At 37.7% G+C, this 12011-nt stretch overlaps 1 protein-coding gene across 1 annotated transcript in view; it reads right to left on the bottom strand.

The window, feature by feature from the left end:
- NBEAL1 (neurobeachin like 1) overlaps positions 1 to 4976 on the bottom strand; it is a 55992-nt gene extending 51016 nt beyond the window's left edge. Inside the window, exon 1 of the mRNA XM_088523726.1 lies at positions 4861 to 4976. Coding sequence (XP_088379852.1) covers positions 4861 to 4976 — 116 coding nt within the window. The remainder of the gene's footprint in view (positions 1 to 4860) is intronic.
- Positions 4977 to 12011: the final 7035 nt, after the last annotated feature.

Here is a 12011-nt window from a genome sequence, read left to right as displayed (position 1 = left end):
AAATGTCAGGGTCTGAATGCAGGGCAGGGGACTCTCAGCAATCCAGGTAGCTTTTGACAAATTAGTTTTGACCTATCCTTATTACTTTCCGTATGTCATTAACCCAGCAACCAGTTTTGTCCTGCTATCTTTTTTTTTAGCTCAAAAGCTTTAGTTTTTTATCTTTTTATTTGCAGAAGACAAAAAGACCGTTATGTTGGGATTAAATACAACTACTCAAGCATGTCCAGACTTCATCTTGGTGAACACTGCTCTCATATATTGCCTGCTAAACAGAGACTCTAAGAGAAATACCAGAGAAATGCAGAAAAAGAAGGCAACACCACCACTAAAACCAGCAGCTAACCCAGTGCTCAGAGAGCGGCCATACAGAAACCCATTTCAGCAAAGCTCTAGAAATCCTTAGGTGTGTTATTTTTCAGGATGGAGACCATTACTGAAGCTCCTTTTGGCAAGGGTTCAGAGGCAGCTTTTTCTGCCAGCAAGCTCACACAGGGAAGTGAGTCTGCCTTTGGCATCAGCTGCTTGCCCTCCACATGCCCTATCAGCTCCACGCAGGAAAAGCTTCAGGACACAGCTTACACCAGCTTAAAAAATAGCAGAAGGCAGGGAGAAAAACTACAACAAAACAAAAAAATAGCCGGCTTTAGCATAATATTTGCATACATAAATCTGTGTGACAATGTGCATCAAAAAGCATTGCAAAAATACAACTGCTGAGAAATAGCACTCTGACACTGGCTATCTGAGGGAAAGTGGAAACAACAGATCATTTAGCTTTCCAGAGTTGTGAAGAGAAAATTGAAATATGGTTTAATAAAACAACTAGGCAGGCACAAATGACAGGAAGCTCCCATGTCCTAGAAAACGAGTGGCAGCCACGTGCCAATGTAGCAAGGACTTGACACTATTCACTCTCTTGCTTCTACACAAGAGAAATTTTGTAGGATTGAGGAATCTGAAATGAGACATACTAACCACAAAACGGAGAGCAACTGCTATTTCCCACCATGACTGCCAAGAAAGCACCTGGCATTTCTGCGATAGCAGCTCCATGCCTCAAGATGCCAGCACATCCCTACCCTTGGGGCCCACGAGCACTGCTCATGGCCAGCTGAGAATGAGGAGGGCTCTCATATTTTAAACAGCCGGAATCACATATCCAGAAGTAACTTGCCTAAACGGCCAGCAAGCGCTTTCTGTACCCAGCAGTTCCCAACGGCACCAAGGAACCAGCAGGTCCTTCATCCATCGTGGCCCAGAGCACGTGAGCTCTGCAACAGCTCTGAGCCTCTGCTGCGGCACCGGCCCTTAGAAATCCCGGCCTCGTGCAGGAACAGCACCAGACACCCCAATCTGCTGGGAGTGCTCAAGCTGTACACACTATAGCGATTAAATAACCAACTTCCTTCACACCCAGAGCAATTGTTACTTCATCATGACGAGAATCAAGAAGTTGGATGTGTGGATGCATAACATCAGCCATCGCCTGATGAGACTAGCTGTGTAAAGTACCTATTCCCTGAGGAACAAACAAAACCAAACCACACACCAAGCCAAGTGTTGGCCGAGGTTCTTAGCTGGTTGTTGGTACCTGCCTGTACAGACATTGACATGGTTACATTTATTTATGTCCTTGCACTGCTTTAAAGGTGGTATGCAGTTTTAACCTGTCATTCCAGGCTTTTGAAAGGAAGTTACATTGCTCTTGAACTGTACTCATCCTACTAGGCCTTAAACTCACGCACTGGGATTCGCTCCCCCCGCTCCAAAGTGCTGTAGAAAAACAGACTTCACTTTACGGCATTGAAATTGCGGTAAATGTGAAATCAGCATGATTATCATTTTTCCTTCATCATTTTTATGTGGGTTTGAAGTCCCTGTATAAGAGTACAGTGTCTATGGTACTGCTGACGAGCTTCACTTAAGCTCCTTTGCTTGACTGCAAGCAAACAGAAACCAGAAAAGAACATGATGACACTCTGGAGCCCTTTGTTATTTCCAGAAGTATTAAACTAAGTGATAATTTTTTTCCTTCAATGAAGAAAAAAACCTCCCACCAGCTGGTAAAGGTTTTATCCTTCCCACTGTAAATACTGAAAAGATGTAATAAATGGCTTAGGAAAAGAATAGAGGAGTACATTAATCCGCTGTGCTCAATGCACACAGCTGTTGGCATAGCTATTACATTGTAGTCTATCCTCACCTTCTGCAGTAAAATCACTGTAAACACCATAGTGAATCACTTCATTTAGAGCTACCTAAAGCAATATAAAATGAAAAAAACAGTACAATTTGGACACACTCATCCCCCAAAGTTAGAAATTTCCAAAATTTTGTGTTATAGAGCATCTGCCAAATTTTGGATATCAGGAAATTAAATGTTTTAAAGTACAGAAGCACAATCCTTATCAATTAAATGAAACTACCAGGAGAGTCCTTCCTTAATGAAACTATTGTTTTTTTCCTGAAGTGCAGGGGGAGAGTGAGAAGGTGTATTGAAAGTAAGAGAATTCCCAGGAAAAATTAGAGGATGATGACAAATTCCTATATTCTGAAAGGTTGGTTTTGTCCAGACATTCATACAAGCTTTCTTCTCCCTGCACAGTAGCTCACTGTTTACTGTCTTTTACTCCTCAGTGCCAGAAGTCTTCCAGGGATACAACTGAGCTTTAAACCATATCGAGATTCGTATTAGAAAAAAAAAAAATATATATATATATATATGCATGCTCTAGACAGACCCTTCATTTCCTTGGTTGAGCTAACATCATGTGTCACTTCCAAGATCGAGTAACAGAAATGTTTTTTTAGTAAGAGGGAGGAACTCTAGTAAAAATATTAAAGATTAGGTACGAAGCCATGACGTGGTGTGGGCTATAATGAAAATACTTGACGTGTAACCACAGTGTGTATTTAGATACAGACTCACATCAATCCCCCTTTACTAACAGGAGGCCTTGACTAATTTCAAGTAACTTTGGCTGAGCATGGCAGCAGCACAAAAATAAAAGATTCTTTTTAGGACTGTGAATGGAGACTGTGTGGCAACATGGAGCCACTCAGGAGCACTTCATTAAGACAAAGGTCACTGTGTAAACTCATTTCTTCCTAGACAGCCCAAGACAAGACCACAGGAAATCAGCCTTTCGTGGTGCCACACAGATCTACTTGTTCTCCTCGACAAGCTCAGTAAGCTCCACATTGCAAACGTCTGCAGTAAGAACTAACACAAGAACCCAAAGAGATACCATTTTTCACATGCCACATTATAACCCAAATCCAAATAAAGACAGAAACAGCAATTCTTTGTTAATTTTAATATCTCTCCTCAAACAGTGCGATATTTAAACCCAGCTGTTGAAGCACGGGAATTATGTCTTTATCCTTATGTTGTTTTGGTATTTTTTCCTCTACATCTGTTACAAAAATTAGTCTAAAACCACATGGGTCTATTCTTCTAGACTAAATCACTAATCCTGTCATTAACCTCAGAAAAAGGGAGGATTTTTACGCTCACAGAACCATTATTTAGCACAACTAATACAGTGCTGTTGTTCTGCCCAGCTAAGCTTCTTTTTTAATTTTTTTAAAATCATTCGCTATTTTGCTGTTCAGAGGGGAAAGATATATATATTCTCTTTCACTGTTCCCATTTCAAAATTAAACTATATGTTAAAGGACAGCTCTCACCTAAACTAGCCATGGTATGCATTATGCACACATGCATTATGGTAGCGATCAAAAAGATAACATCTTAGGACAGATGTGAAGAAACAAAGCACAGAATTAACTTGCAGCTTTTGCACACAAGTAATTTCACTGAATATTTTGCATTAATATAGGCATAAGGAGAAAATTGCAAACACAAATGGCAAAGAAGTTTGGTTTTTAATCCACTGAGATCCAGTTTCAGCATTCTTCATTTCCTTGCAACAGCGGAGGCTATCAGTTACACCTCAAACAGGATCTGATCCAAAGCCCATTAGAGAATTTCCATTGATTTCAACAGGGTTTGGATTGAAGCCATGGTGCAGGGAGTGCCATTCCTTGTACTCAACTCACCAGCAGCGATAGCAGCTATAATACTGATGCCAATTCTTGTGATTTCTGAATTCTATAACACTTGTTTTTCTTAAAAGCTTTAATGCAAGCATCTCAGCTTTCATCTAAAAGCCTTTAGAAAAAAAGAAACCAGTTTCTATTTCTACTTCTCACAGTTGCAAAGCAAGTCATGAAAAAATGACCCTTAAAACACAGAAAGCAAATTCAAAATACTAAGTATGGGACTTTGAAAAACAGATTTTCACAACCATCCCGTGGCTATTTCAGTACTTGGAATAAGTAACATTGTCAAAGTTAGTGAACTGAATGCTTCACCAAGGCAAAGGAGCCACTCACTTTCAAATAATCTATCATTTGAGCATATTTTATCTTTATAAGAAGTATTCAGTCAAATCATGCAAATGATTTACACAGTATTCATTTAAAATTAAACCAATGTCTGAATTACAAAACTGTCTATATTTTTCCTCTATCCAATCACTTCTGCTACAGATGCATGTGCTAATAATCATTAATACTATTTCATACACTTATTTCAACAACATACATGAAATGATCATATTTCTATCAACAAGAACAGGTGAATCCTGATGCCATAATTTGATAAAATGTAGATATCAGTATTTGCCTAGTTTCATCACTCCCAGCCCAACTTGACCTTTAAAAGAACGGGGAGTGCCACTTAACAATAAAATCTGTCTTTTGTTTAAAAGCAGTATTGAGGTGAACAAGACTGGGATCTCAGCCAGGCCCGCTGCAGGTATCAAAGATAAACAGGTCTGTAATTCTACATACCTAGTCGGCAGCTTCTCAAAGTCCACATCCAGAAACTGTTCATAACTAGAAACAAAACTATCCAACCAGAGCTTCAGGTAATCTGGATCCTTCTGTGAAAGGAAAAGAAAAAACATGTTATAGAATACAGCCCCTGAGATCATCAGCCAACAGCTCTGTAAGTATTAACTTGAAAAGAAATATTCTAAGTGCTTCAGCCAGGGGGAGAATAGTGAAGAGATTGATTTTTAGGACTCAAATATAAAAAGTTTTGCCCTTTGAAATTCTCAACCATGTTGTGCTGATGGGACATTCTGCCATTGAGTAGATACTCATTAGTTAATGTGTCTCTACTTACTAACGTCAATGCCAAAAGTGATTTCTAAACAAGCTTTAGTAACTCTGCAGAGCTTATCAGTTTTCTAATGCACAGATTCCTAGTGTAATCTATTCTTCATAGCATGCAAGTTACAACATTTCTTATGGATTAAAAAATTCAGGAAGAACCCCAATGACAATCCTAATCACAACAGTTTCTTTTGCTTCATTCATTGAGTCATGACAGCAAATGAGATAACTTGTTCCAGGAAATAGGCTGCTAGCAGCAGATTAGAGCCACATGAAGTATTCCAAGGCATTGCACACAGCCTGCAAGTTGTGCACTAGGTATCTATAAAACAAAAACTTTAATTTAGGATTCCTAATTGTAAAAACACACCCAAAATCTGTCAGAATACATGTTATCTTATGTCACTTGACTTGAACATTCAAAAGCAAACTGTCAAATCAAAGCTTACATCATCCTTCACAAGGACGATATAAAGAATACCAGTCATGCCCACTGATACACATCCATGCACTCACACATTCTATAAATAGTTTACAAAATAATGCAAATATTTGCATATAGTATTATAAATATTAGACATTTAAAACGTACTTCATAACTTACAAAATTCTGCAAATTTTTGAACCTTTTGTTCAGCTTTCTACTTTCTTATAACTCCTTCCTTCTTCCCACCCTTGCTTTATGTTGCTACAGATGCTCGCAAATAAGAGATTATTTCCTTGCACTGTTAAGAGCAAGGAGCAACGTGTGAATAATCCACACGGGGGTGACATTGGTGATAAAGAACAAATCAAACAAGAATGACATGCACTGCCTTCTTGGTTCAAGGTCACTGAATAAAATAGAATCTCCAAAACAAAAAGAAATCAACGAATGGGGGGGAAAAAAATATGGAAACCCATAATAGGAAGCACTCCAAAAGCGATTCTCCAAGCATCTTTCCATTATAAGTAGAGGAAGCCTAAAATACAGGAGTCCCTTTCTTACTCAAGACCTTACCCTCCTCTTCAGAGCAAGATCTCTAACTCATGCAAGAGAGGTCAGAGTCACTTTGACAAAATAAGCTTCACTATCACTGTTAATCATATACAAAATGCTTTCAGATAAGGTGACAACAGGCACCAAATAAAACCAGAGCTTATTTATTTCCTTCTCCTTCACTTCCTTTTTGTCACTTTGTCCATTTTCCACTACTGCTCTATTTCCAATTCTTCTCCTTCCTTCTCACTCCTAATTTCTCCCAGCTTCATGAACTAATCTTCCTCTCCTTGCCTCTGCTTTTATTTCCCTTCCAAAGGTTTTCTTTTTGAAGTCACGACATACTTCCTGTTCAACCTCCAGGATGATGAGATTTCAGAAGTATCTAGATATTGAAAGCTTTAACCTTCTTTTTCAAGAGATACAGCACAGCTCAGGCTGCAACAGCTTCTGCAGGAAAGTTGCTGATAGCCATATGAATATATCTAAACCTTTGCTTAGTTAACACCTAAGGTAATGCTCATGAAAGCACAAAAATTGAATCTATTTGATTTTTTCCTGCTGTTGAAAAAACTGCTTTTACTTAAAATATGCAAGTTTTCCCTGAAATACAATGTGAATTACTAAAAACTCTATAAGTACTTTTAAATAAAAAATGGTTTGTTGACACAGCTGAGGCTCATCTCTAGTTGCTGACTAACTCTCTGTAAGAAAACTTTCTTGACCACGTGCCATTAGAAAACCATGAAAATAATATTATCTGACTTAACGTTGCTTTAGTGAAACGTTGAGAAGGAAAGGGAGTAGAGAAGACAGAAAATTAGGTTAAATGCCTGCCTGCTCCTTTTTAATGATAGTCTAAATCTGCTTCAAGCTTAAGATTAAATTAAACCTTTATCATTAACCTCTCATGCCTTTGCAAAATAATGCAGACTAGCTATAAGAGATGATTGCCAGACACAAAATAGACAAAGTATTATATGGTTGAAAAATTTATATATTATCCAAAGTTATTAAAATAATCATCTTTGATCAAGTCCAGAGATTTCCATCCAAGCAACAGCATTAACTCAACACCACCTCAAAAAAAAAAAAAAAGGTAGAAAAGCAAGCAAGATCACTTAGCAACTGAATCTATATAAAAAACACTAAAGTAAATCTCTGTTATGAACCATCCCTAAAAGCATGCTGAATTAACATTAATGAAGGCCTATAAGCTAGAAGTGCATCATTCCAGAAAAAAAGTAACCCAATATTAAACAGTTTTGCACAAATGCAAACATAGAAGCTATTTCAAGCATGTTGAAATGGAAGTTAAAAATAGCCTTCAAACTTTGGATCTGGCACAGATTTCCCCTTTTCTGTATTATCTGTAAAAGTACGATCAGTCTAAACTCCATAACCTGCACCAGTCACCTGCTGAATGCTGCAAGACACTTAAACTTTACTGATGCAGTTTTTAGAAAGTCAACTTACAGTGACAAGTGTCAGCTATGGCAAAATAGGCACAAAAATGTGCATTCCTAAGACACAGCTGAACACCTACCTTTCTGAGGGTCAGCCTACTTGCTTCAAAGGCATCTTAACATTTTACCCAAATGAAAGTGTGATGACAAGAGAAAAGAAATGTATCTTTCTGAATTGATGCAATATTTCAATTTCACAACAAAAGCTGACACTAAGGGTATGAACTGCTTCCTCTGCACTTTTTCCCCCATTTTCCCAGGAAAGATGCTGCAAGCCAAATATAAAAGTTTGTCTGTTTTCCTTGGGAAAGCAATTTCCCAAGGCAATCTGCAGAGCCACCCTTCATGCACCTGTGTTGCCACATGGCAAGAGGATGCACTCCACAATATGGGAATATCTCAGAATTTGTGTTGCCCTCAACCACAAGAAATCACTCAACTGCAACCCCAGCTCCAACCAATTCACTACAGATTGTTAACTCTGCATTCTCGCTAAGGAAGTGGTATGATGTATTGAGCTAGACCATAATGAAATATCTTAAGTACTCATAAGCACTAAAGGCAGTGAAACCCATGGGATATATCCTCTTATTTGCCTCTTCTCTGATTACCATCCTGTCGAGTCACTCTGCAGACAGAGAGCTGGAGGCTGCGTGTTGGACAACAGCAGCAAGCTGTTTTTAGCAGTGCTGTGCTGGAAGCACACCACGCCATCAGAGCACGCGCACGCCGCAGGACCAGCTCGGGGAAGGCACCACAAGGACAAACTGCAATAAACCCGTTTTAGATTTACTCCAAAGCTGAAAATTCCCAAAACCCAAGTTCAAAAAGTTATCTATTTCTCTTCAGAGCGATATGCTGAAACAATCCAGATTTCAGCAAGACCATTTTAAGGATGTCGTTGTAACGGTGTGTGTGAAGTTAAAAGCAAAAACTGCAAATCCCTTCAGTTGATAATTATGAAGCAGGTCACAAATATGCAGGGATTAAGCTAAAGCTTCTGAGCTCAGAGGTTTGTAATGAAGGCCTGCGCAACTGCTAATAGCAGAAGCCATTCACCTGCAGCAAAGTATTTTAAGCCTATTAAACCAAGTGTAGCTCACAGTACCTGAAAGTGAAAACACTTCCTTGTTCCTTCTCTCCCTTAAAAACTTCTGTTTGTCAGGAAAACCTTTAGCCCTTTTTGTTTGTTTGTTTTTAATAACATTCTCTCAACTTCTTACCATGTAAAAAGAAGGGCCATTGATAGGTATCTAAAAACCAGAATCTCCCAAATTGTCTTTTTCCTTTGGCTCCCTAGTTAAGAACAATAGAAAAAGTTGCTAAATAAAAACAGTTGACCTTCACACTAGTCTACATTATGCAAAGTGATACTGTGGCTAAATACTGCCAAGAAAGTTTCCCATAAAAAGCCCAACAAATTAACAACTGTAAAATACATAAGCCTGCAGTGCAAGTGTAAGACAAGTTCTCAATACCGAGCCCTTGCAAACACCAAACCAAAGCCTGGAGCGGGCAGAAGGACAAGTCTATGCCCTTTGGCACATTCTTTACAGGCACAAAATGAAAAGAGATTTTGGCTAAATCATACACTAACTTGGACAAGCTTTTATCTTGGATATACTAAGGTGTCTACAAATTATAGTAGCTTTCTATACTCTTTACGAAGACTGATGAATGAATGAAAAAAATTCTAGATGAACCATTTTTCCTTCATTAGTATGAGAGGTCAACAGGACTAAGTGTTTTTAAGTCAGTAATAATATATTTTTTAAAATAGTCATGTAGTATTGAGCTCTTATAGCTTAATCCAAGTTTAATTAAAGGGCTTCAGATAGGTCTTTAGGCATTCCCATTTAATTCTTCAGACTTGTGCTTGAATACAAGCACATTTAATCAAAACAACACTCTTGTTATATATTTGTGCTTTTAGATTCAACAGAAACTTTTACTTCTGCAGAAGGTTGATAATATTTGAAAGTTCAAAGAAATTGCTTTTTTAAGGCTTCTATCAAGCAGGACTAGAAGGGCAAAGCTCAGTACAGTTTTTATAGCCTCATCCAGGAAGTATTAGTTGCTAAAAACAAAAGCTGGATCCACCCGAGGCTATTTTCAGTGTTACATTCCATGCTTTAAAGGCAAAAATTCTCTGCAGGGCAGTTCACAGTGCCTGCCCAACTTGTCTGACAAGACAGTTGCTTGAAGTCATTAAATTTAACATGCAGTCATAAACCAGCCAGCCTCATTCCACTACTATGTGTAGCAGTCGACCTTCAAATTACATTTCAGCTTATCAGAATTTCCACAAAATCTCACTGGTTTTGGTATTATAGCAACTAATCCTCCACCCCTGGGTATTTGATTTAAACTAAGAACAACCCCTTGGTGCTAAGACTGAATTCAACCTAGACGGAGTAATATTTCAAAATATGAAATATTGCTTTTAGATCACCTTGTTAGTCTAGTCCTAAAACTAATTCAACCAATCTACATAACGCAGACTTGCAGGACATACAGTAACATTATTTGAAATACTCTATTCATTATGCGATTAGGTGGTGGTTTTAAGGAAGCTTTTTTTCATGTTTTAAAAGACGTAAGATCTTCTAGCAGCCTTTATTTGCTACATGTCAAAGTACTTACACTTCTTGCGAACCTGTCCAAACTGTAAAATAAGAACTTGAAAAACTTTGTTATAACAGCAACACTACAGTTAGAATTAATAAAAGACTTTACAATAAACCACCCCGACTAAATTGCCTTGCTGAATTCAATCAATTCTGACTACCAGAAGAATGACCTTTGAGTGAAATTCATCATCATAATCATAGTATTATTTTTTGAATTAGCTATTTAAAAAAAGGTTCCTAGTCAGTAATTACAGAGCACCTTTTTTGAAATTCACACAGGCCTTCGGTTCAATTTCTGGAATAAAGGAAGGGTGTGGGTTTTGGGGTTTTTTTTTTTTTTTTTTTTTTTTTTTTTTTTTTTTTAGTAGGAATTGTAGTGAAACAAGCCACAAAACTGCTTTGCAACAGGCCAGAATTTCCATTTTGCATAGGACTCAAAAATAACCATACAGACAACCATTACAAAATTCAGTTCACAAACTGTCAAACAATGTAGAAATATTTCTTCTCTTTTCTATATATCTTCCATTAATGTCTTGGATTAAAAAAGACAATCAATTATAAGAGCTGTTATTCGAGAAAAATAAATTTAGTCTGGTACCTGAACTGAATCAGCATAACATCTGACTAACACTGTCCCCCAGACCATCTGGTTAATCAGAAGTCAGATTTCAACAAGGTCTTCACATTCAATAGAAGGTACCACTAGACAAGTTCCACGTTCAATACCACACATGAAATATTCCAGTTTTCCAGAGTCCACTGTACCATTACCAAAATGTACCATACCGTGATATATTAGCATCTAATAACATTCCCTTTGCCCAAAGTTACACAAGAAACCAACAGGAGTAAAAGCTAGGAGTTCCTTTAAAAGATTATGAAACATGAAGCATTCTAAATAATTCAAAGGCAGCTAAAATAACATGATCTCAAATACTGTACAGTATCAAAACAAGCCTCAACTCAATGAAAATTCAGATTATAGTTCAGGGAAGGTTTAGGTTTTAATGCCTTCTTGAATTCAAAGTTACATCATTGATTGAAATGAGAAAGGCTGATCTTGGGCAACAATGGGTTTCAGCAACAGTTAAAATTATAATTTTTGCTGTATGCACAAAAAGAACAATACAAGACAAAACAATAGAAGAGCACAGAAAGGCTGTAGGGAACTGGGATGGTGTAACAGACAATTGTCTGTTATTTCACTACATTGATAAACAAACTTCGTAAAATCTTTCTGCAGATACAGAATCTGTACACAGATTTTCAGCATTTTTATTTGTTTCAAAGTATCACATGGTTATTATGCACTAAAATTTATCTAATGCAAATTTCTATTCTTTTAGCCCTAGATTTAACTGTTTGCTTTGTCTTCTTGACCTCATCAGCTCACAGATTAACACTGCACTATAGCTGAATGATATAAAGGTGGAGAGAAGCTTTTCCAAAGCAAAAAAAATCTAGGACTCAAACTAGGACATAACATGGTTTCTGTTACTTGTGCAACTGTTATTTGGCATCTGTCACACACTGATACAGTTATTAAATGATTATCACAAGTGACTAATGGAAGATGCCTGCAAGAAACAGCCTTGTTAATGATTCCCTGCTTTACTCTCGAGAGTTCTGTCCATCCGCACAGTGAATGAAGCCAGGTCCTATGGAGAAGCAGAACGCAGACACACCAAAACCAGTGTAACTCCTGTCAATTCTGAGACCTCTAACAAGTTGTATTTTTAGTAGTTT

The sequence above is a fragment of the Tinamus guttatus genome, unplaced genomic scaffold, assembly GCF_059628265.1.
Source record: "Tinamus guttatus ecotype Peru unplaced genomic scaffold, ASM5962826v1 Tinamus_guttatus_pri_ptg000197l, whole genome shotgun sequence".
Taxonomy (NCBI): domain Eukaryota; kingdom Metazoa; phylum Chordata; class Aves; order Tinamiformes; family Tinamidae; genus Tinamus; species Tinamus guttatus.
This window is presented reverse-complemented; position numbering and strand designations above follow the sequence as displayed.